At 55.6% G+C, this 25,038-nt stretch overlaps 1 protein-coding gene across 3 annotated transcripts in view; it reads left to right on the top strand.

The window, feature by feature from the left end:
* The first annotated feature begins 451 nt into the window (after positions 1–451).
* ZBTB16 (zinc finger and BTB domain containing 16) overlaps positions 452–25,038 on the top strand; it is a 54,566-nt gene continuing 29,979 nt past the window's right edge. The window contains exons 1-2 of one of the 3 annotated variants that reach the window (XM_084221365.1): positions 452–628; positions 1,359–2,700. In XM_084221365.1, the coding sequence (XP_084077491.1) occupies positions 1,433–2,700 (1,268 nt within the window). In that variant the 5' untranslated portion in view covers positions 452–628; positions 1,359–1,432. Of the gene's footprint in view, positions 629–741; positions 866–1,358; positions 2,701–25,038 lie in introns of those variants that run through there. The other 2 variants (XM_084221363.1, XM_084221364.1) reach the window with 2 other exon arrangements.

Here is a 25,038-nt window from a genome sequence, read left to right as displayed (position 1 = left end):
CACGCAGAGCTCCCTCGGTGCGTGGCCCGCTGCTCGTGCCGCTGCCTGGCGCTGCTGTCGGTGTCACGGTGCGGGTGGCGGCTCCCCGTGTGTTTCGCTCCCTTCCCGAAGGCGACCCTTGCGGCAGAGCCCCATGGCCCGTGATGGGGTGCGGGCACCCGCCACATCCCTACATACAAGCGGTGCTGTCACGGCGTCAGTATTTTATGGCGGGGGGGTGAGGGCGAAAGAAAAACCAGCTTCGTCGGGGCGCCAACGTGCTCGGTGTCACATCATGTCACAAGCACCGCAGCTCCCGTTCGGAATCGGCCACCGGACCCCAAACTGGGCTCTGAGGTTGGTTTTTACCGTCTCCACCCCCGGGGCCGGGGGTCCGCCCAGGCGCCGCGCGGGGGGCGGCTTTGTCTGGCGCGGGCGCGGCGGTGGCGCAGCCCGTCGGGGCGGTGGGCGCAGCCCGTCGGGGCGCGCAGCCCCGCTCGCAGCGGAGCCGGGGGCACCGCGCTGCTGCCCGGTGCCGCTCCCCGGTGCCGCCGGGCTTCCGGGTGCCGAGCTCCCCGCCGCCGCCTCCGGCTCCTCCATGTTTGTTGTCGGCAGCGCTGTCCAGCCGCCGCCGCTCGCTCCCCGCAAGGTGCGGGGCTGCGCGGGGCGGGGCGGGCCCGGGCGGGGGCGCCCGCACTCAGCTCGGCGCGGGCGGGGGGCGCGGGCGGAGGGCGGGGGGCGGGTGGGTGGTGGGTGGGGGCGGCCTGACGCGGGCGCGGGGCGGCCCGTGGGCCGGCGCCGCCGTGATTTGCTGCGCGGCGCGGCGAGCGGCGGCGGCGGCGATGAGAGCGGGCAGTGCGAACTGCCGGAGCAGCCGCCGGCCGCCGTGAGTGCGGGCGAGGGGGGGCGGCACCGGGACCCCCCGCGCCCCCCGCCACGGCACCGCCGTGGGGCTGGGGCTCCGCCGCTTCGCCGCGCACCTGATGGGGCCGCGCTGCCGGCGGGACGGGGCGGCCGGAGCTGGAGCCGGGCGGCGGCGGGGGATGCGCACCTTCCTCTCCCTTCCCTCCCTTGCCTTCCCCGGCCGGCGGTAGCGGGAACGCGGCTCCGGCAGCTGCGGATCCGCCGAGCAGCGCGGAAACTTTTGGGCGAGTCGCTGCCGGGCTGCGGGCTAACTTCCCTCTCCCTCCCCGCTCCCTTCTCCCCACTCCCTTCTACTCCCTGCTCCCTTCTTCTCTCCTTTCTCCCCCCGGCTTTCCTCTCTCCCCTTCCTTTTTTCCTCTTTTTCCCCCTTTTCTCGCTCTTTCGTCTCTTCCCTCCCCGCTCCCCTTTTCCCGCTCCACTCTGTTCCTCTCCCCCTCCGCCTTTTGTTTTCGCAGATAGTCGGCACACAAAGCTGGTCCCAGATTTGAGCGACGGCGAGACACCCTGATGTGTGAGCCTGGGGCGCGCCATGGATCTGACTAAGATGGGGCTGATCCAGCTGCAGAACCCCTGCCACCCCACCGGGCTGCTGCACAAAGCCAACCAGATGCGCCTGGCGGGGACGCTGTGCGACGTGGTCATCATGGTGGACAGCCAGGAGTTCCACGCGCACCGGACCGTGCTGGCCTGCACCAGCAAGATGTTCGAGATCCTCTTCCACCGCAACAGCCAGCACTACACCCTGGACTTCCTCTCGCCAAAGACGTTCCAGCAGATCCTGGAGTACGCGTACACTGCCACCCTACAAGCCAAGGTTGAGGACCTGGATGACCTGCTCTATGCTGCCGAGATCCTGGAAATTGAGTACCTGGAGGAGCAGTGCCTGAAGATCCTGGAGACTATACAGGCCTCCGAGGACAATGACACCGAGGTCGCCATGGCTGATGGAGGTGCCGCTGCCACCACTGAGGAGGAGGAGGAGAAGAAGTCGAGGTACATCAAGGGCCTCTTCATCTCCAAGCCCACTGGTGAGGAGGGTGGCTATGCTGGCATGGCCAGCCAGAGTCTGCTGGCCGCCACAGCCGAGCAGAGCCCCTCTGCCTCTGCATCCTACTGCTCCCTCTCTTCCATGAGCCCCACCAAGGCGGCAGTGGACAGCTTGATGACCATCGGGCAGTCACTGCTGCAGGGCGCCCTGCCACCCAGTGCCCCTGAGGACTCACGCTCTGCCACCACCCGCCGCCCCTCTGGCCTCGCTGAAGTCAAAACTGAAGCGATGCAGGTAGACGAGGCCTCCAGCCATGACAGCCCCCGGACAGCCGAGCCCGGTGCCTCCAGTGGGGAGAAGCCTGACGAGAAGGGCAAGGAAGGACCTGGCACCCCAACCCGCAGCAGCGTCATCACCAGTGCCCGTGAACTGCACTACACCCGTGAGGAGGGTGCCGAGCCACCCCCTGAGCCTGGCCAGGGGCTGCCAGTGGGGCCGGAGCCGTGCGCCGCTGCCCCGGGAGAGAAGCCCTTGGGCATCTACTCGCTGCTGCCGAACCACAAGACTGAGCCGGTGCTCGGCGTGCCGCCCACTGCGGCGTCCGCCCTGCACGTGCAGCCGGCCCTGGCTGTCTCCATGGACTTCAGCGCCTATGGTGGGCTGCTGCCCCAGGGCTTCATCCAGCGGGAGCTGTTCAGCAAGCTGGGGGAGCTGGCAGCCGGCATGAAGACAGAGAGCAGAGCCCTGGGTGAGCAGTGCAGCGTGTGTGGGGCAGAGCTGCCGGACAACGAGACCCTTGAGCAGCACAGGTGAGTGCGAGGCCGTGCCATGGCATGCTGCACCGGGCTGCCGGCATCTCGCCAGAGAGTTTTGGCTTCTGGCTGAGTGTCAAATGTGCTGGTGCAAAGTTTCCATCATGTACCCCAAAACCAGCTTGTGGAGTAGTAGTCTCAGAGGGATGGCTCTTGCAGCTCCCCCAAGTCTGGTTACCGTGCCAGAAGGTTCCTTCCAGTGAGTGCTGGCTGGGGACGGCCCGGATGAGCTGGGGCCGTCGGTGTTTCCTGCGAGCATAACCACCACCAGTTTCCCTGGCTGGCATCAGCCAGGCAGCTCACAGTTGCTGCCGTTTGAGTTTAGGGATCTGTGTGTGGAGAGATGCAGTGGGGACAGGCAGTGCTCGCCCAATCTGCTGAGAGCTGGTCCCCCCTGTGCCAGTGCCGGGGCACGCCAGTGCGGGCAGTGGTGGCAACATGTGGTGACTTGCCAGCCTGGGGGGAGTTGTGCCGCTCAGCTTTCCGGTTTATGAAATATTTACACTTCGCAGAAAGTGGCGCGGGGGTCAGGCTGGGTAACGCCGGGGCGAGCGCAGAGGGCTCGGGCTGCCGCAGAGCCGCGGGTCTGTCCCTGCGGGGAAGGTGAAGGGCTGAACCTCCAATGGTTGCAGATGCGGCTTCGGGGCTCCTCTGCTCGGGGTGGGGGGGTCTGTGCTCACTCCCAGCCCCGCGCCCTGGGGGCTTGCTGCGGGCTGGGAGCGGGGTGGTGGTTCCTGACACGTGAGCTCAGCGCTCCGCTGTTTATTGCCTCCTGCTCGTGGTTCAGGGACCAGGGCTTGTTCCCTCATTTGGCTGGGGAAGGAAGCCACGTTAATTACCACACCAAAATCGGCGTCGCCAGTCAAATCCCATGTCTCTGAACGTGCTTCGGTGAGCGCTGCTCTGGCCCCCGCTGTGGCTGCAGCCCCGCGACAGGACAGCAGCGTCCCGCCTAGGGAAGACATCACCGGCACGGTGTCGTAGCTTCTCCCTGCCTCCCCTGGCTGCGCACCCTGTCAGATTTTTAATGAATCAACAGGTTAATTAGTCCTGATGCACATAAGGCTCCGGGGCCGGTGTCCGTGCCGGCACGTGCCTCTGGCGGGGCGGGATAGCGGCTGCCGGAGCGGCGGCTCCCCGTGCGCTCAGCCCGTGAACGCTCGGGGTGCGGGAGCCGGGCTGCCGAGCCGGGATCCTCAGCCCTGCGCGGCTCTGCGAGTGCTGGCAGCATCGCCCCTCGCTCTGCCGCATGGACCCTGCGGGGAGCAGCCTGCACCCCTCGAGGCTTCTCGGCTCCGTGTGGGGGCACGGCCGCTCTGGGCTTTGTTCCCCCTCTCGCAAGCGGGAGAGCCGGGCTGGCGTTGGTTACGTCCCCGAAACCGCCTCGGCCGTGCGGTGATGCAGACCGAACGTCACCGGGAGAGCTGCAGTGAGGGCTCAGGGAGAATTTTAACGTGCCTTTCCGCCACGGTCTCAAGGCTCTCCCTTTTCCCCTCCAAGCCCAGAGCAGCAATTGCTGTGGCCGCAGTGGGGGGGGATGCTGGGACTGTCCGGAGGCTCCTGTCGCCAGCCGTGAATCTGTCCAGAGGGAAGGAGAGCTGCGCGGTCAGATCCTTCCCGCGGGAGAGGCGAGGGAGCGTGGCCCAGCTGTCCAGCACGGCAGCCCCTATTTCACAGCGCCTTCCCGGGCTCAGCCTGTTTTGACAGCCGCGGCTGCAGCCGTAGCTTATTTCTCACTTATTCTCGATCTTAACGTGAGGCTGGGCACACCCCATGCTCCGCGGGGCTCGGAGTCTGCCTGGAGCGTGGAGCTCAGCGTTGGCCCCTGCCAGTGGAGCCTTAAAGGCAGTTGCTGAAGCCAGCACCAAACTCTGTTTGTCTGTTCTTGCTTTCTGACCGATTACCTGGCACTGGCAAACTTTGCAGGGTTAGCCAAATCCTTTGAGCCGTGTTTAAACTGATCTGCAAGACCGTCCGTGTTGAAAGGCATTGGGTAACAGTCCAATGAACTCACTCCCCGGCCCCCAAAGTCTAAATCCCAGGCGGTTTGTGTGTAGAAAGGGTCTCATGTGGCTTTTTTATAGTGTTTGCTTTCTAATACGTTGTGAGAATTACCATTTGGGGAGGATTTGTGGGATCCTATTGTATTCATGGAGCTGTTAAACAGCATCTGCGCTGGGCTGGGATCTGCAGCTCTGCCGGAGCAGCACTGGTGGCAGCTGCACCGTGCTGGCTGTGGGCTCCTCTTCTCTCTTCTCTCCACTGCCTGGTGGTGAGGGGGCCGGGGGATCTGTGCTGGGCTCTGGGCACCACCTCCCCAGCGGCTGGAGGGGGGCAGGATGTGCTGGGGCAGCACGCTGTCGCTCGCTGACTTTCGCTGACCTCCTTCTGCCGTGCTCTCGCTGCTGTGGTTTTGCTTTCCGACCCTGATGCGAGGCGGAGGTGCCCGATCAGAGCCGTTCCCAGCTGTGCTGAGCTGGGGGCCAGGGCCAGGGGGCAGGGGCGGGGGTACCTCACTCTTCCATGGGGTGTCTGGCTGCCAGTGTGACAGCTTCCACGTGCCAAACCCCAGCAGGTGACAGAGCGCGAAGCCACCCAGCACCGGTGCCACTCATTCTGAGCAAGCTCAGTGAGCCACTGCGTGCCGAGCCTGTTTGCAGAGCACAGGCAGCCCATGCATATGGCAGGGCTGTTTGTTTACACACACACATGCCTATAGAAGTGTAAACATATATGTTTATAGTCTTGGAGCCTTCTGAGTGTTGTTCCTGTCTCCATTAGTGTGGGAAGCACATGCAGGAAAAAGGAGAGAAGAGGGTTGGCCTGGCCTCAGCGAGCACAGGGGGGCACTGGCTCTGGGTGACAGACAGTGCCTGAGGGACAGTCATCTGCCCTGGCCCAGTGTGGTAACACGGCTCCTTGGCCTTGTGGCAGCATTGCCTGTGCCCTGTCATACCCAGGAGCACTGAGCTCTGACCTTTGTGGGCCCAAGTGGCCGCAAGCCTGGGCACTGCCTCTGATCAGGGTTTTTAGGTTCCTGAACCCACTGGCTGCTGCATGATCTATTTTCTTTCTCCCTTACCAAGCTTATGATTTTGACTAATTGAGTGTAGATTGAGTCATCGAGTCTTTAATTTTTTTTATAAAAGATTTCCTTCTGGGTTCAGCAAAGTTCAAACTTAATCTAATGTTAGTATTGATCGTCACTTCTAATTGCAGACAAAAAAGCCATAGTTCAGTGGCCCTTTTGGGGGCTGTTTTGTGAAGGAATACCTCCAAGCTGTAAGGTGAGAGCCGTGCCGAGCTCCCAACTGAGCCTGGCATAATTTGTCACCAGGAAGGTAAATACCTTAAAACTTAAAAAAAATGAAACCGTGTCTTTTATAAAGTGATAGTGACTGGGAAGGCTGCCAGTGGGGATGTGATCCCATATGCTTCATTTATGGCACAGCCGAGGACCCCAAGCCAGCGCTGCCCGGGAATTCTCCACCACAGCGATGCGGCTGCGGGCAGCGCGTGCATCAGTGAGAGATGGAGAGAAAAAGAGCTTTCCTGGTGATGGTGGGTGAATGCTTCTTGCTGGGCAACTTTGGGTGGAAGGTGCTTGTCCTCATTGTCATATGGGGGGGATGTACCTTGGGGAAAGCTGCCATTCCAACTGTCAGGTCTGTTCTGCATTTTGAGGTTCTGTGGCTGAGCTGTCAGCTAAAGATGTGTGTGTGCCAATGGAGAGTTTAAGGGCAAGGGTAAGGAGGCTCGCTGTACCCCAGTGGCTGCTGGCCAGCCACTGTGCCCCAAACTCCAGATTTGTGCCCTGTTTCCCCACTGAAGGTCAGAAAAGCGGTGGATCTGCCTGTCTGCTACCAATAGCACCAGTGTTCAGGGCCAGGGATCGATGCTCCCACAGTCTGAAATGCTCCTGCTTGGGAAAACTGCAGCTTCCCATGGGGATCCAGCCTTTGGCTCTTCCTCTGGCAGCCTCACCTCCCCTCTCTCCACCTGGATTAGCAGAGCGTTGTGCTGCTAATGCCATTAGGCACGTTGGCGCTGCTCGGCGTGTCACGGTGAGAAACAGATGCAGTGTACCATTAAAGCAATAAACGTGATAAATCGGATCCCAAGTGCTTTGTGAGATGTTATTAGTGTTAATTTCAGTAGCCGAATACAGTAGTTGTTTTTTATTTTATTTTAAGCATTTGTCAATTTATGTTCCACTACAATTTAACTTTTAAAAAAAGAAGGGAAAATGGAAAGCAAGTGGGGGAGGGAAGGAAAAGCCGGGGCAGCAGCCCCCCAAACTCTGCCCATGATTACTTCCAGAGTTGGAGGATGACCTGGCAGCTCTTGTTTCTTGCTGATGGCCCTTATTAGCGGCACCTGGCATCATAAGGGGCTAATGGAAACCAGCGTTCCCGCTGCCGGGCCGCGGCGCAGGGCAGCCGGGCGAGGAAGCTCTTATTAGCTTTATGGGCAGGGGGACGTGCCCCGCTCAGGAAATGAATGTTGCAGCTAAGGTCCACTGCGCTGACCCCGAGCGTGTAACCTGTGAGCGCTGGCCGAGACCCCGCGCAGGATGCTTGGGATTTCGGGGGCTCTCTGGTTCTTGTCATGGGCAGAGGGGGAATACAACGTGGTATGTTGCAGCCTTGAACTTTTGATTTATTCAGTGGGTGACTTAACCATTTCCATACTCAGCTCCAAGTGTGGAGGGAGGAAAGCCCCGTTTGGCTTCCACATAATTCCATCCATTATTCTGCATCAGTTTAGTTATGCATGCACTGCATTTGAAAGCAAAACTCTGAGGTTCCCATCAGAAAACACCTATTTCTGTGTATTTGTTTGGTTGGTTGGTTTTTTGTTTCCCCCACCCAGTGAAACTCTGATTTTTTTCTGGCCATGATGCCTGGTGCTTCTGACACCTTGCTGAGGAACATCCAGAGGTGTGATGGGGTCATTGCCTGCTCTCTGCCTGGTGTGCAGCCCCTTCCCCAGCACCACTCAGTTCTCAGGGACCAGGACCCCATTGGCTGTAGGGCTGGGACCCCAGTGCATGAAACCTGCCACACTGAGGACACTTGGGTGGCTTTTCCCCAGAGCTGGCTGTTGCTGCACAGCTCGATGAGGTTTGCAGAGCATCCTCAGTCCTCGTTACACCTCGTACAGTGCTGTTGGTTACAATGCCTTTACAGCCCCTCAGAGAGCCTGTGGTGGTTCAGGGGTGACTCTGTCCACCCTTTCTTCCTTTCCCTGTGGACCGTGGGAGTGGTGCAGAGCAGCCTGGGCTGTTGGTGATGGAGCATTCCTGCAGCCTTCCCTGCTTCTGTGGGATGTTGGCTCTTTAGTTACACCAGTCTGTAAATCTGTTTTCCTTGGATAGAGTAAAATGATCTGCATTTTCCTTTTTGCCTGCAATTAGCAAGATTTTTCTTTTATTCCCCCCCTGCCCCCCTTGACAGCTTCAAGAGAGGCTTTAAATGAGTAATTACTAAATATTTCCCGGCAGCCAAACACGGGGCCATGGCATCTCCTGTTGCAAAAGTGAAAAATATTTCTGTTTGCAGTTAATTTTAGTGGCAGGCAGATCATGTTAACTGGGTGTAATTGCTTCCAGATATGGCAGAGGGTTTTGTGTGTTGGGATGAAGGGTCTGGTAAGTGCTCACTTCCTGTGTAAATTAGCCTATTCCATTCATTCCTCCTCACCCGGCAGTCCTGGCTTGTGTCACTCTGCTGGTGAGGGATTCTTCTCCCCGGCCTGGCTCGGTGCTTTATGGTGGGATCAGTCCTTTGCAGGGCATTGCTCCCTCCTTTGCTGGAAGGGATCTGCATCCCGCTCTGCAGCCAGTGACCTGGACAGGGCTTGGCGTGCACCCTGGCCCTGGTAGAGTTGGGTGGTGTGACAGGTACCAGCTGAAACAGGGAGGGTGGCACAAAGGGAATTTCAGACAGGATATGAGCGACAGGGAAAGGTTCTTTTATCGTTTGGAATAAATGCAGACATGGCAGGGGAGTCTGCGTGTGGCCAGACCCGTTTTTAACATTGGCTGATGAGTTTGCAGTGCAGTCATGACATCTACTTTTGCTCAGGCTCAGTTGCTCAGACCTGCTGTGGGGTGTTCAGGAGCATCACCTCTGTGTCCGTTCTGGATAATCTTTATCCAGGCTGAGGCGTGCCTGAACCCCTTGGTTTCAGTTTGAAACACGCTGGTTTGCCTTGGCAGTGCGCTGGGTAACTTCTGTGCTGACAGCAGAGCAGCAGGTACCTTTGGAAGAGTACAAGTGCTGCTGGACCATGTCATTCGCAAGAGGTCGATTCCTCTTTTTGGCAAGAGTTTGCTCTGCATCTGAAGGAGGGAGCGTTGCCCTAAAATCGGGGTTGCAGGAACGAGCCTTTGTGGCCCAGGCTTACGCGCTGGCCAGGGGCCAGGGCCGCCCGGATCATTTTCGCTGTAGTGTTCTTAACTGATTTTAAGTAGATTATGGTTGGACACGCGCCCTGCTGTGTTGGTTCAGGTTTCCATCGGCCTTCGTTGTCTCATTGCTGTTTTATTGGCACGTTGTTTGGCAAACAAGCCGGCACTCTGCGATTGAGGAAAAGCTTCTCCACGTAGGCGCGAGCGCTGCAAGGCGCGCAGAGCCCGGCTAGAGCCGGCCGGCCGCCATAAATCAGCGTTAAACACCGTGCTTTGTTCGGGTGTCAGCGCGGAGATGGGCTGTTATCGGCGTGTATCAGCCGCGCTGATAACCCCGCGCTCGCTCGCTCGCTCAGCGGAGCGGGGAGCGCTCTGCGGCCGGCACGGCGCTGCTGGGCTGCGCAGCGCCGAGGGTGCGCCCCTGCTTCCAAACGTGCGCCTTCACCCAGCTGCGGCTTGGGGCGGGGAGGAAGGGGCTTGCTGTCACCTTGGTGACCTATAGGGAAGGGAAATGTCAACTGAGCGTAAAAACAAAGAGAAACTCAAAAAAACCCCAGCCCCAAGTACCAGGCTATGTCCCGGAGATATGTAGGAGGGGACGTGGGGACGTGTTTTAGTGGTGGGTTTGGCAGTGCCAGGGAACGGTTGGTCTCAGTGCTGTCAGACCTCTTTTCCCAACCTCTGTGATTTCCGAACACCAGCCCTGCCAGAGTTCAAGGAGCATTTGGACAGTGCTCTCAGGCACATGGTGGGATTTTTGGGGCCGTTCTGTGCTGTGCCAGTAGTTGGATGTTGATATCCTTTTGAGTTCAGGATATTCTGTGATTCAATGATTTCCACACCAGGTACTGCACCAGTTACAACCCACGTGTGGTTTTTCACTCCATCATAACTACTGAGTGTGCTTTTATGCTTTTGCCACTGAGTCTGGGGATGGTGCTGGACTCCACATGCTTTGCCCTTGGTCACCTTCCCTCATTCTCATCTCCATGGAGTATTTATAGTAAATCATATTAGAAAGGAGTGCTAAGGAGGAAGCATGATTCATCCTGCTTGAAACCGCCACTGACATAAATAAAGGCAAAGCGCTTACTACGTGTTTTTTATTATGGTATTTAGGGACAGGTTGTACTAATTTTGGCGTGCACAGAGTAAACCCAGGAAGGCTATGACTCCAAGAAATCCAGTTTCACCACAGCACAGGCTGTGTTTTTGAAAAACTCAACCAAAACCCAGGCGGCCTTCATGAAAGTGCGTGTGCGTAGCAGCACAAGGCTTTTGGGGCAGCTCGTTGCCTTCCAGATTTCACTGGAAGTGTCTTTGGCTGTTCCACTGGTTTCTCAGGGCTTTGCATTCATGCAGGAACAGAGATGGCTGTGAACTCAGGCATGGCCTTTACCTATGAGGGTGGTAAGGCCCTGGCACAGGTTCCCAGAGAAGCTGTGGCTGCCCCATCCCTGGAAGTGTCCAAGGCCGGGCTGGATGGGGCTTGGAGCAACCTGGGATAGTGGAAGGTGTCTCTGCCCACGGCAGAGGGTTGAAATGGAATGAGCTTTAAGGTCCCTCCCAATGTAAGGCATTCTGTTGTCACAGGTCTGGAATCGGATGTGCAAATGGTAGCAGAAAAGGGCTCCCTGATGAGAGGAGGCACAGAGAGGATGTGCAGGGGGGTGCTGGGTGCAGAGACACCCTGCCAATGGCTCTCAGGCTGTGAGTCTGGGCTGCCAGAGCACGGCACAGGCAGCGTGGTGACGGATCTTATCTGGGCCGGGCACGGGCTGCGGTCACGGCCGGCTGCACAGCGCACGCCAGCGGCCTGTGCGTGGGAGAGATAAGGGAGCAGCGTTGTGTGCCTCGCTGGCCCTGCACCCACGGCACCCACAGCACCCAGGGCACTGCACAGCACCGTGCCCCTGCAGTGCCTCGCTGGCCCTGCACCCACGGCACAGAGCCCCCAGCAGCGCCTCGCTGGCCCTGCACCCACGGCACCCACGGCACCCTCGGCACCCACCGCACTGTGCCCCTGGCAGAGCCCACTGCTCAGCCCCGCCGTGGCAGCGCTGGCCCCACGGCACCGGGGAGGGTCCCGGGTGGTCGGGGCACGGCACAGAGCCGCCAGCCCACACACCGGGGCCCCTTTCTGCGAAACAGCCCGTGCTCAGAACCGAAACCCTCTGCATCTCCCGCCCACCTCCCCCTCCAGGGTGTTCTGCTGTTTTTACCAGGAACGAGGTGATTTCCTCTTCTCTTTCTTCCTTCCCCCTGTTCGTAGAAAAGATCCCAAGTGCCGAGTGCAGGGCAGGGCACTCCTGTGAGTAAGAGCAGTGACCAGAGGTGCTTGTCACATGTGAAACCTCTTTGGGCAGCTCTGCCCACGCTGCCCTTGCCTTCTCTTGCGCAAGTTGTATTGGTGGAAACCAGCATGTGCAATGAAACTGGCAGAAAACCTCCTTCCCTGTAGCAGGAGTCATCTTAGGAACATTTTAACTTGGGTGAAAACCTTCCCAGTGGAAGAAAAAAGTAATTGTTTTTGCCTCCCATGTTCCCGTTTTCTTCTTGGATGAGGGATGGGGAAATGGTATCCTGACTTTGCCATGCCTCCCCCAGCCTTTCAGTTCATCATCACCCTAGCTGAAGGGCAGCATTTGGTTGGGGTCTTTAGGGGGAATTTGGGATTTGCATTTCTGGCGCTGTGGGGAAGATTGCATGTAGGGCAGGGCTGTAGGAAATGCGTGTTGTGGTGGGAACTGGGCCACTGGCAGCTCCCAGCCTGCAGGGCGCTGAGTCAGCAGTACCTGAGAGTGGGGCAGCACCGGCGCTGCCAGGGGATGCCCCCAGACCTGCCTGTGGGATTCCCCAGCCCAACCCTGCCCACAGATCTGGGGAGGGACACTGGGATCTCAGGATGCAGAGGCAGGCGCCTGTATTGATTTCTGGTTTCTCTGACCCTTTAGCTGGAGGCAGCTCTTCCCTCAGCATTGAAACAAATGTAACTTAAAGCAGTGCAGAAATGTTTATCATCCTTCCCTTGCAGCAGTGAGCACTGCCCAATGCATTATTTAGTAGGGTGGGATCTGTGGCAGGCTGCCCTGGAGCAGGGGCCGTGACCAGCCAGCACATGGGTGCCTCTAGTGGGTTGTGTGCTAAGGGTGCCGGCGTCACTGGGAGGAGAGCTCACTTTGGACCTTGCGCTGGGAGAGGGACCAGTCCAGCTCTGCCTGGCCACAAGATGGGACGAGGATGGCAGAAGAGGGGACCATGGTGCTGGGGGGCTGACTGAGGGGTCACAGAGATGGGCATCTCCTGGGGATCACTCAGGATGCTTTTCACCTTCTCCCGTGGTGCTGTTGCCACACTGTGGGGCACCAAAGGCTGGGCCACTGGCACCGCTGGCAGCTGTGCCACATCCTCCTCTGGCTGGAGGTGGAGAACAGCTCGCTCCCTCATTAGCACCTTTGTTGCCAAGTGAACGAAGCGGCCGTGCACGGCGAGCTTCCTGCCAGCAATCCGTGTGTCGGGGAAGGGCCCTTCCATCCATCGTCACACGTGCAGCCACGGAGAGCGAGGTGCCAGCGCCACGCTGCTCGCAGCCCTGCTGCTCTGGGGACTGTGTGCTCTGGGGACCCTGTGCTCTGGGGACCATGTGCTCAGGGGACTATGTGCTCCAGGACCTAGGGACCGTGGCTCTGCTGCTCCACATGCCCTGGTGCTGATTTACCGTGTGCCCATGGCGGTCATCCTCCAGGTGCCACCGCTGTCACCTGTTGCACCGAGGGTTCCTGCTGAGGCAGCCCTTCTGCTCCGGTCTGCGGCGAGTGTATTTTCAATTACCTCTGGTCACCTCTCACACAGCGTCTGCCCTGGCTGTCTGGGTCAGACATGAGTTAGCTGCAAGTGTCACCGTGTTAAAGGGAATAACCGTGTCATCTTCGAAGCGATGGTAACGATGGATGTTAATGCTGTGGAACGACAGCCTGTGGCAGCACTCATTAAACAAGGCTCCATTTGGATTGCCAGATCCCTTTGATTCTTCCTGCATTATCTTCTGCCTCATCCTGGCTCTGCATCCCGGCATTGGGGTTTTATTATTTTATAGGAGCTGTAATGTTCAGGCTGTGCCATGTGGCAGTGGTCAATGCGCTCTCCCCACCATCCTCCTCCTCCTCTTCAGGATGCTCTTCAGCAATGAACTATTTGGTCCCTGGAGCATGTGGGGGCTCCTGCCTCCAGATATGTTTTGCAGCCAGAATATCCCATGTTTAGGGGTGTTTGTTGGAAAATCCATAAAATTTGTACTAATGAGTGATAATTTTGTCATTTTCAGTGTCTGTTGCTGGTTACATTCCCCTGTGTGTATAAACTTTGCCTTTTCCTTAGTAAATAATGCCATGGAAATGAGGGTGAAAAGCATCATGACTGTCTGGGCACAGAGATGGGGCTGTCCTTGCACTGCTGCCTGTTCCATCCCAGCTCTGGAGTGTCCAGGCAGTCCCAAAAGGATGTGCAGAGCAACCTGGATGCAGCCACAGCTGCTGACACTTCCAGCACACCACTGAGCTGCCCACAGGGAGGACCAGCTGGGGAGCAGGAATGGTGCTGAGCATCATTTTCACCCGACATATTATTGCTCTTGCAAGAGCAGATTTGAAATCTATTTAACTTTTCAGTGCCCTGTACCCCTTTAAACGTTTCCCCTTTAAACGTTTCCAGTGTGTTCTCACTGATGGGTTACCTTTTCTTTCCCCTTGGGCTATAATTAGTGTCCTTTACACAGAATTGCCTTAGAATTGGATTTGAAGAAGATAAGAATCAAATTACCAGTATTTATCTTGTAAATTCCAAAAGTTCTACTGAGAGGTACTGTACAAGAAGGATTTTTAAAATATCGTGCCCTGAAAACACCAATCTCCCATGGATCCCAGGATTCTCCCGAGGGTCACATCTGCAAAATACCTTGGGATGCAGGACAGGGCAAGGAGGGAGACAGGATGGTTCCGTCCCCACCAAAACCCTGCTGATGGGCAGAGGAGACAGCTTGCTGGCAAAACACTTCCCCAGGCAGGTGGAGGTGCTGAGTCAGGGCAAGGTTCCTCCCTCCCAGTGGGTGACTGGATGCAGGATGGGAGCACTATCTCAGGCTGGGCTTTGGTTTTGGCTGTCATGTCTGGTCCTATCTAGGCTGAAGAGGAGAAGCCTTTGAAATGCCACCCCTCTCCCATTTTTCCAGGCTCCCACTTGGGGTCCCTTTCCACTCTGACAGGCAGTTCTCAGATGGTGAGGCAAGTTGAGCACCAGAAGGGGATGAAGGTAATTTTGGTGGGCTCTGTTTTGACAGAGAATAAGCATCTGAATTTAAATGAAGGAGATGGAGAGCCTGGGCAGGTAAGACCATATTTTCATAGTATAAGCAGTCGCAGAAGAAGATAAATGGCATCTGTGTAAACACTCCATCACAGCAGCAAGGGACTGGGTTTTTTTTAATAGTTAGAAAATGCTAAGGATGGCTGGAGGCAGGAGACACCGTACTTCCCTTCTGCTCACACCTTCCACCTCCCCGTCCATCCCACAGTAAATATTCCAGCCAGCCTCAGCCCCACTCTCCCTTCTCGCAGTAAATTACATATTAAAGTAGCCTGGTAACTGAGCACCGGTTGCTGCGCGATAAGCTCCGGGAAATCGATATGTTTGCCATGTGCCTGCTTGTTTATGACACCTGCCTGCCGAGCAGTTGAGCAATGCTCCACGGGCCTGGGCTGCACTCACAGGAGGCTCTGCAGAAGCACCGAAGGATTTTTTTGCTTCCTAAGTGAGATATTGCCCAGAGCTGCCTGGCAGCATCCTGCCAGGGGGTAAAATAACAGCATCGATGATCTCTGGTGATGCAGAGCATGGGGAGGCAGGTAGGACCAGAGTGTGGGTCACAGCTTCATCCATTTTTGGGGCTTCTCCCAGCCCCTCCAAAGGTTTCTGCTCTGCTTCCATTTGCCACCACCTCCATGGGTAGGTGTGGGAGCAGAGCCCAGGCATTCAAACACTCGTTTTGTGCACCCGGCGCGGGGAGGCAGCTGCCCACACACAGAGCTCTGCGGGTGGGGTTGGCATCTCCAGAGCTCTGTGCCACGAGCCACGAGGCAGGGACTGTGCATTCACCAGAGTGACACAGAGGACCCGCTGGCTGCATCCCAGTGCTCGGGATGTGCCCCAGCCCCTCAGTCTGCGAGCAGCCAGCCCAGCTCAGCTCATGAACAGGGATAGCCCTGGCTTGAGAAAACTCTTCCCCTGAACCTCTCAGCTCAAGAGTTTGGATGCTTTGTCTGGGCAAGGGTGGGTGCCTGCTCACGTGTACCAGTGGGGATTTGGGGTGGGAGCAGACATTTTTTTCTGAAATCCCAACTCAGCAAGCTGCAGTAATTGACCTTTTGACCCAGATATGAAGTTGGAAGGTAAAAGATACAGCTTGCAAGTTTTTTATAAAACTGTTGACCTCTCACAAGATTAACTCAGAGATAATAGTAATTATCAACAGCTTATGGTGGATCCAATCGATGGTGAACATTACCTCCTGCCTAAAACTGAAGGTCGGTGTTTTACTGCAGCAGAGATAACTGCCACGGGTGTTCACAGTGCCATCAGCCAGTAAAACATCCCTGTAGAGAGGAAACCCCTGAATGGAGGCCGTGTGTCTCCTGTGAGAAAACAGACTCATGGGATGGGTCAGTGCACTGCCCAGGCATGGGGTTTGGGGATGCTGAATGTTTCAGGACAGAGCAAACAGCCTCCCTGGCACTGTGCTGGCCCACCAGGACAGTGGCTCCCGTGGGATACTTGGATCAGGAGAGAGGGCAAGGAGAGGCAGCACCCTGCTCCAAAGAGACCCGTCCTCTTCCCTAGCTTTTGATTGTATGCTTTCACTTTTTATGTACAAAAGATTGTCCATTTAATTAACTTGAGAATGCAATTTCAAAACCACTAATGCTTTACACATGACAGCTTTTAAAACACAAGTAGTGTTCCAGTACTGCGCCACACTCCCTCTGCCTGTTCTGGGTTGTTTTGGAGACAGACATTCCCTCCCAGCAGACCCTGATTCTTGAACAGGATTTGAAGTGATTTGGGGTGTTTGATCCTGGCTTTGCCTTGTCAGTGTGCCTGGGCTGGCAGGAGCCCTCCATAAGCAACAGCAGCAATTCCCTCCATGTCCTTGTCTTTCCCTGGGTGTCACCTGTTAATCTCCAGCCAGCTGTACTGTGAGCTGGAGCATCTTTTTGCTGGCGCTGGTGAGCAGGCTTCATTTCTGTTCCTTAAGCCTTGGGTTTATCTTTTTTACCTTTTTTTGGTAGAGCTGGTTTCTAATGGATGTGCTTCTGTGCACACCCTCACTTTTGACCCCTCACCTGAAACACCCTTCAGCCTTTCCAGGTTCCCTAGTTTTTACCAGGCATCTTGAAGTTGTCCCAAATGGATAAGGTGGGGGAATGCGACAAAGGCTGGCCAAGTGGATGCAGCATGGTCAGTCAGTCCAGGCAGCTTATCCAAACTCTGCCCACCCTTGCTGGTGTGAGACCCCAGGGTGCTCTCTGCAGCCCCCACCCAGCAAATGGGTGGGCCCCAGAGCCCACTCTCACTGCCCTGGCTATCAAGGGGAGTTGCAGGTGGCTCTGGGGAAAGTCCCGATTTTCCCTCCCACGTGCCTTCCCCCAGCTTGGCACAGGGAAATCGGGTGGGAACCTGCAGGCAAGGCACTGCATTTGTTGTTAAAAACTTGCATGCACCATCCCCCCCCCCTTTTTTTTCCTCCCTTTTTTTTTTTTTTTTTTTTTGTAGCTTAGAAACCTCTCTTTGTGGCAGAAGGCTGGGAGGGTTTGAATGCCACATCCCGGCGTAGGAGGCTGACTGGGACCATACGGCTTTATCATTCATTAATTCCTGTGCTCATTCATCCCCCTATTTAAACTTCTCTGTAAAGACAGGAGCTACAGATGGTCTTTTGGTACCCGCTTTAGCCGTCAGCCCTCAGCCCCGACAAAGGGGTACAGAGGGAGCAGCAGAGTGTACAAAATATTTCCAACCATTAGAAATCGAGGTCTCATTCACTGGCAGCTCCTGTTTTGAAAGCGAATTTATGCAAGAGCATCATAACCCCTGAGCCAGAGCATGGCCAGGAGTGGGGTTGCTCTGAGGGGCATCATCAGCCACTTTTGCCTGTGGTAATTTGGTGCCAGGTCAGTGTTTCCAGTTTTATTTAGGAATTTATTACCATTACAACACCAACCTCACACTCCGGGTGCAGGAAGCAATGACCAGAGTGTGCCTGGCAGGGATGCTGTGCCTCAGGGATCCCAGGGCAGCTCGTGCTGCCTGCTGGTTTGTCCTTGCTGTTTGCTGGCACAGTGGCCACCACGTTCCCAGGTTTTACACCTGGTGACAATGGTGTGCTGAGGCAGGGATGCCCTGGGCTGCAGTGCTGGCAGTGACACCTCCGCCTGCCCACGCCCCAGTTGCCACGTGTGTTTCAAGTCCCACAGGGAGTGCTCAGAGCTCCCGCTGTCCCTGTGGTTTTGCCCTCAGGAAAGGTTTGCAGGAAGGCACTAGGGCTGTGGGGATACCAGCATGCAAAGGGGTGGCACTTGCACCCCTTGACAGAGGAGGAATTGCCAATGTCGTGGAGACTGTGGAGTGCTGGGGCACACAGGGGACATTTCCTTAACAAACAGACTGGCTGGCTGCTGCCAAGGGGGCTCCAGACCTGATCCTGGGACCAGAATTCACTGGCATGAGCCATTCTTTCTTCAGGAAAGTCAGGACCAAAAGTTTTCTCATGGAAAAACCAAATTCTGCGATCTCGTTTTTGCACATGCTGTGCTTAAATATTAACACCAATTGAGCAAATTGCCTTTTAACTGCCTTTATTTGCCTTCATTAACGGTATAATTTAAAAGCTCCCGAATTTGCATGGAACCTGTTGTGCATGTTGGGGAGGGGGGTGAGGCTGCTCATAAATGAATTAATCGTGAGCAAGCCTCCTTGGGGAGGTCCCACGGTGCCAGGATGGCTCAGCAACGCCCGGCTTCGGGACGCCGCGTACTTTTGGCCGGGGCCAGGGGGAGTGGAGTGTGTTGTCAGTGCTGGCGTCCCACTCGGAGCTTGGCTCGCCGGGAAGGTATTTATTTATTTTTCAGCAAAACATGTTGTACACTGAGCAAAACTAATTATGGAGAGCTGAGGCAGCGTCTTCCTGTCGGTGCACCGGCACTGGACCCGGTGCAGGAGGGTAAAACTGCAGGGGAAGCTGCCGGTGCCATGCCCCTGCCGCTGTCCCTGGTGCAGGGCCCTGCAGAGCCAGCAACATCTGCCCACACAGCTCTGCCATGAGGTGACAGGCTCCAGCGTGGTTCCAGCCAGCAGCCACTCGCTCCCTCGGCGCAGATGTTCGTGTGGCTTTGGGAGCAGAGCCAGCTCGGACACGGTGGATGCAGCGCAGTCCCACGTGCTGCACCGTGCAGTGCTGACAGCTCTGCTAAGGCTGTGCGAGCTCCTTTGACATTTCCCATTTCCATAGTCTCTCCCAAAAACATGTGTTTTCCAAGGGGGATTGGGCAGTTGGATGGGCAGCAGTGGCCCCAGTCCCTGAGCTGCCGAGGTGCTTCCCTTGCTGACACCTTCTCTTCCTTGGGGCTCCCCAAAACCTGGTGAAGTGCAGATACGTTAATTTGCTGCCTTGACAAGGTGCATAATGTTCACTTCCCAACTTGTAATTGCAAATAATTAGTTCTTTGTCCTCCCTGGGAACTCCTGAGGAGGCGGCGCAGACCTGGGCAAAGGCAGCGGCACGGGCGGAGGACGGGAGGAGCCCAGTCCGGGGCTGGGAGAAGCATCTGGGGAATTCATGTGGAGTACGGCATTTCCAGCCTGTCCGAGGGCATCTCTCCTGCCAGAGAAGGACTGTGTAACAGCCCAGCGTTACAGTTTCATTAATCAAAGACACTTCCACTGCCCCTGTACAGCAACACGGCTGCTGCGCCTGTCCCTCGCTGACAGCTCCCTAATTCATCTTCTCAGGGAAGGGGGATGCGCTGCTGCTCCCCACTCGCACTGCCAGTGCTGAGGCCAGCTCCTGTACTCCTTCCCAAACTTTTGAAGCCCAGCCAGCATGAGGAATACTTTGGGAGACTCTCTGGAAGCCAGTGAGCACAGGGCAGGCAGTGTGCTCAGAGCAAAGGCAAGACCCGTGGCTGGAGTCCTGCATGCTTGGGGCTCTCCCATCCCCTCTCCAAGGGAGGTGTCTCTGCCCATCCCCAAAATATAGGCATAAAACCCCAGTGTGTGCCAGACAGTCACATCCCAGGAGCCCAAACCAGCCCTCCAGAAAGGCACGTGACAATGCAGAGATCCAGGCGATGGCAGGTTGGAATTGGGCATCCTTAATTCCAGCTACAAAAACACAATGTTTTGGAGTTGCTAATAATAAGAAAGTGTTTTCATCAAAGCTTTATTCGTCTGTGTGCTGACATCTGGAGAGCCAAGATAGATATTTTCCTTAAGACTGTATTTCCAAGCCATGAGCTCTTCCCTGGCTGTTAATTAATCCTTTGTAGTTTAGCGACTGATGAAATCATGACTCTATGAAATTTTAATCCTTGCGCTGTATAGGCACAGCCGACATTATCAGAGGACCCCAGGTGTGTGCTTGAAATTAGTTTGTTGAATCTCTTGCATATTTGATTACCTTATAAAACTCCTCAGGATCTTGGCTGCTCATGGGAGCAGCAGCAGTGTTTCTCTGTGGTTTGTGCCCGTTCCCAGGCGGGTGAGCCAGGGCAGAAAACAGGAAGGCACCAGGGAGGGGGCATCAGCATCGTCAGCATCTCCATAGGGAGGTGAGGGGTGGGAAGCCCATGTCTCCCTCATGGAGCAGCAAGCTGTGGATGGATTCCATCTGGCACCTGGGGGCTGTTCCTACTCCCTGAAGGGGAGCTCAATGCAGGGAAGCAGCCCCAGGGTCCATCCCAGCTCATCCCTGTGGCAGCTCTGGGGTACCACCCTGTTCCTGATGCATGTCCAGCCTTAACCCTGTGGTCAGGTCATCAAAGAGAGTGGAAATTAAAACAAAATTCCCTCTACCCTAAAATTCTCCCCCTCATTTAAGTTTCTCTGTGCTCCAGCACCCCAATAGCATATCCACTTTCCCCTGTCTCCCTGCTTTTGGTTCTGTGGGGACTTTTGCAATTTCCTTGAGGCTTCCAGAGCTACAGGCTCCCCCTTCCCTGGGGAGCAGCAGGATGATGCTGCCTGGACCATCCCAGGACTGTTGTCTCTGGAAAGCATCCGATGCATCACGCTGAATCCTTTTCCTGTGTCAGAGAATCCCAAAATGGTTGGGGTTGGCATGGCCCTTAAAGCTCATCCAGCTCCAACCCTCTGCCATGGGCAGGGACATCTTCCACCAGCCCAGGCTGCTCAGAGCCAAGTGTCCCAACCATCCTGAAGGTCGGCAGGAAGGAGTGGCCGAGGCCAGCACTTTGCTGGTGCTCCAATGGCACACGTGCTGCTACGGAAACCAGATGATGAATATATTTTTAAACTTGGAATCTGTGAACTGCTTATTATTTCTGAATTAGGAATCAAAACATCTGCATAATCATGCCGCTGCTGCGGCAGATGTACTCAGCACGAAGGTCACTTTGCTGTTTTGTGAAGATCTCAGATGATTCGAGAGCAGCAGCTCCCCGTGTTCTCCTCTGACACCCGTGTCACAGATCTCGTGTGATTCCAGAGCAGCAGCTCCCTGTGCTCTCCTCTGACACCCGTGTCACAGATCTCGGGTGATTCCAGAGCAGCAGCAGCTCTGGAATCAGCAGCTGACGCCTCTGACACCCGTGTCACGTCGGCTCAGCGCGATGCCCAGCACAGCCCGGGGCCGAGGCCGCCCGGCGCAGCTCCTCTCGCAGTGCTCAGCACGTCACTGTCACCAGATGCCCCAAGAATGGGGACAATGATTTTGGAGGGCGCATTAGCGCCGGTTATTCCCAGCAGGGCCGCGTGCATCGCCACGCGTTAACCCCTCGGTGACAGTGGGGGATCATGGAACTGCTCGCATCAGTCTCCAGCGTCCCGGTGGTGCAGCAAAGATGCAGGGCTGCTCCCTGGGCTGGCAGAAGCTGCTGACACCCGGTGCCATCACTCAGTGGACTTTCAGTAAATTGTGCAGTGGCTGCATTCCGAATCCCCTTCTGAAAGCTGCAGATCCACGCACCTCTGGACCTGCGGCAGCATCTGTGCCCCGCAGTCCTGCTGTGATGGACAGGGGAACTTCCCACTGCAGCTGCACCCGAGGGTGCATCTGGTGGTTTCCCATCCGTGCTTGTCTCACCTCTTGCAAACCCATGGACCTTCTTGCTTGCGGGTCTGGGACGCACAAAGGGAATGTTCACATGGATAAAGCTCTCTCCTGGGGAATTCCATTCAATAACGAATATTGAACACGGATCTGAAACCAGGGCCTTGGAATACATTAAAAAAAAATCTGTATACTGCCTTTTTGCTGTGGGCAGTTTGTCTTGTCTTTTCCCAGCCCATGGAGCTGGAAGCATTGTTCCAGTGGGATGCTGGAGCAGCGGATGGGAGATGCTGCCCCATGTGCTTTGCCCAGGCCAGCAGCAAATTTTGAGAATCTCTGCACTTTGGCAGCATTTGCTCACATTTGTTGTGGACAGGCTCTAAAAAAGATAGAATTGTATGTTGGGTGTTTATGGCCCTGGTTCTTGTCAGGTAAGGCAGGACAGCAGGATCCTTTCCTTGGCTTTTTAAAGGGGAAGTGTTGGCATCATGTGGAATGATGTCACTCCGCAGCATCTGGATTGAACTCATAAATTAGCTCATGGTAAGTATAAATATTGTACAGGCAGGGAATTTCAGTGCTCTCTATTGATAGCTGTTCCCTCCCCCTGCTTGGTTGTTTGGGGTTTTTTATATTAAATCATTCAGAAATAGTAAAATCTTTATTTCCAGCTTCTGTAAGATTTATTTATTTGTTTGTTTATATTTAGCAGTAGTGGTGGTTTGAGGGCAGGTTTTTGGTTGGTTTTTTTTTCCTTCATCTTAATTTATTAAAGTGAAGGGAAGGTCTCAGCTCCCTTCCCCCTTCCCTGTGCCCTTAATAGCTCTCCCTGCTATTTTAATCCGCCAGGCTGGGAGCTGAGGGCAGAGCGGTGACTGCAGGAGCTGAGCCACCAGGACCATGGCCCAATATCATCACCAAGTGTTGTAAATAGCCACATCAGGGCAAAAATCACCCTCTTGGCAGCTCAGGTGTGATGCTGGTGTCGGAGGATGGAGAATGTAGGGTTTGCAGCCACTTGGTGTCCGCTGACCTTGGCTTCCTGCTCTATCCCCACTGGAAATGAGATGTGGCACCACTGCCTTAATCTTGATAAAATAGATCAGGGATGAATCAATTTCATATCGATGCACCTGGGCAAGGGAGACACCGGGGGAAATTAGGTGGTGGGGAAGATTTTTGGGGAATGCAAAGTGGTGCTGGTCCCATTTTGGCTGCCCAGTGTTCAGTGCATCACATCTGCCCTGGTGGGGCTGTGCTGGCTGGGGGCTGCCCCTCTGGCAGGGCACCGCTGTGATGGCCCAGTGTAAATAAAATCAGAAGGCCCCCATAAAACTCCATTATTGCTGCAGCACAAAGTTAGAACCACTGGAAGTTTGTGCTCCCTGGCACTCGTGTGCAGCAATGAATATTTTATAGGAAAGGAAATACTTAGTGTCTGAATCTTTTTATAGCTCTGACACTCCCACGGGTGTGAGCTGCCCCTCACACCTGCACCCTTTGCCAGCACTCACGGGGCTGAGCTCCTGCAGCATCCCCTGCCCCACAGCATTCTCTGGTCCCACTGCCCACAGCGTCTGCCAGCCCCACACCCCACAGGACCCTGTCCCATGGCATGGCGTTCATGGGAGATGCAGGGGAACAAACCAGGGAAATGCAGCAGGATGGATGGGGGAGATGAGTGGGTTGAGGATCTTGATCTGATGTATGGAAAACTGCTGTGGAAGTCCAAGTACAGATTTCTGTCGGGGCAGGATTCAGAGCACCCCACTCACGCGTGTTTTTGCCTGGCTTAAGACTTGTCAGGACTCTGCTGTTTTGCTTGGGTTTCGTGTCCAAAACGTGGATCAGGCAGGATCCATGGGCAGGGATGTGCAAGCCCCTGCAGCCATGGTTCTCCCCTGCCAGGCTGTTCCAGCCACACGCTGCTCCAGGCTTTGTCTTGGGGCTCACTGCTCCAACAGGTACCGAGTGAACCTCAGCTGTGCTGGAGCCTTTCCTCAGCAGCGAGGGGTTCTTGCCTTCCCTCGGTAGCCGGCCACCCTGCCAAGCTGTGCCCTGGCCCGGAGATGACAAAGTGCCCTTTAGTTAATTGCAGAACGGATCGCCTGGAGTTAAAAGTTCTGATTTATATGACTATGGCTCTAACTGCTCAATAACATGGGCCCGTAATCTACTTTCATTTCAAACAGAAGGGTGATTTATGGGGCAGCATGCCGCTTTAGCTCAGAAATGAGGTGTTCAACATATGCTCTGTTGACATAAATTTGGAATTTATCGCTCCTGTCAAAACTGCCTGTTGGACAAAGGTGCGCATTAAGGCAATAAATGGCTTGGAATAGTTTTCTGTCAAATTTCCTAACCATTGTATTCACTCTGTTTGAGGGGAAAAATACACACTTAAAAGTAATCAAACGGCCAAGAGCCATGTGTCTTTTTCAGCACAGAGGGAGGGGAGGGGAGGGGGTCTCCCCTGCTTCCCAAAAGGGGTGGCAGGGAGGGGCTGGGATACGAGAGTTCCTCAAGTAAAGATAGCAGAAGGCTGTTTTAGGCATGGTTTTAAGCAGGCAGAGCAGAGATTTGCTTGTGGTGGCAGTGGGACACTTGCAGTGGTCTTTAGGTACCAGGACTGCACCCGTGCCCACACCCCAGTGTGCTCCACCAAACTCCTGCGCCGTGAGGGGCTCTGCCAAGCCCCCGCATCCCCGAGCAGTGGTCATCGGCGTTTGCCACTGAGCCCGGCCTTTTCACACAAAGCACCCTGTGGGGAAAACTCATAATTTTTACACCACGCAGTCTCGCTGGAGTCGCCGTCCCTTTGAAGTGCTTTTTGTGGGGCATTTACAGGCCTTTTTAATTACCGGCAGCTTGCGAGGGGCCAGCCTCTCGCCCGGCTTTTGTTTGCCGGGGCTGGGCGGGGAGGGGGGATTGCTGGGTTTGCATTCCGCCTGGAGAGCCCCTTGCCAAAGCCCTGTGCTGGGGCTCGCTGGGGAAGGTTGGATCCAGGCCTGGGACTCTGTGCCATGGGCATCCTTTTTGCCCTGGGCATCCTCATCACCCTAGGCCACCCTCTGTGCCGAAGCATCCTCGAGTGGTATCTCATCACCTGGAGTCTTTGGCTGACTTTGTTTCCATGCACTTCAAGTGGGACATGGTGTAGGAATTAGAGGAAAACCTTCTTTTTATAAAAAAGGCACTTTTCCCACTTGCCTCTTCTCTCCATCCCATGGGCACCTTCTTGGCTGTAGGGAGCCTTCTTGGCTTGTAGGGACCTTGCAGAAGAAAGAAGCACAGTTTCAGCCTCATATCAGAATAATAAAACATGGTTTATCTTTTGGCACAGAGTTTGGGCACCACTGGCATGTATTTTAACGCCCTTCACTCCCCCACCCCCTCTTTCTGGAGGCACAACTTCAGAAGCACATATTGATCTTTCCCCTCAGATCTTAACAGCCCGAGCAGCCGTAATACCTTGCTTACATCTGCCAGGTTTTTGTGCAGTTTTGCAACATCTCCTTAATCCGGCGAGCAGAAATAGAACATTTCAATCATATTTCGCTACCGGGAAATGGAGCAGATAAAGCGC

Source organism: Fringilla coelebs (assembly GCF_963513975.1).
Source record: "Fringilla coelebs genome assembly, chromosome: 25".
Classification (NCBI taxonomy): Eukaryota; Metazoa; Chordata; class Aves; order Passeriformes; family Fringillidae; genus Fringilla; species Fringilla coelebs.
This window is presented reverse-complemented; position numbering and strand designations above follow the sequence as displayed.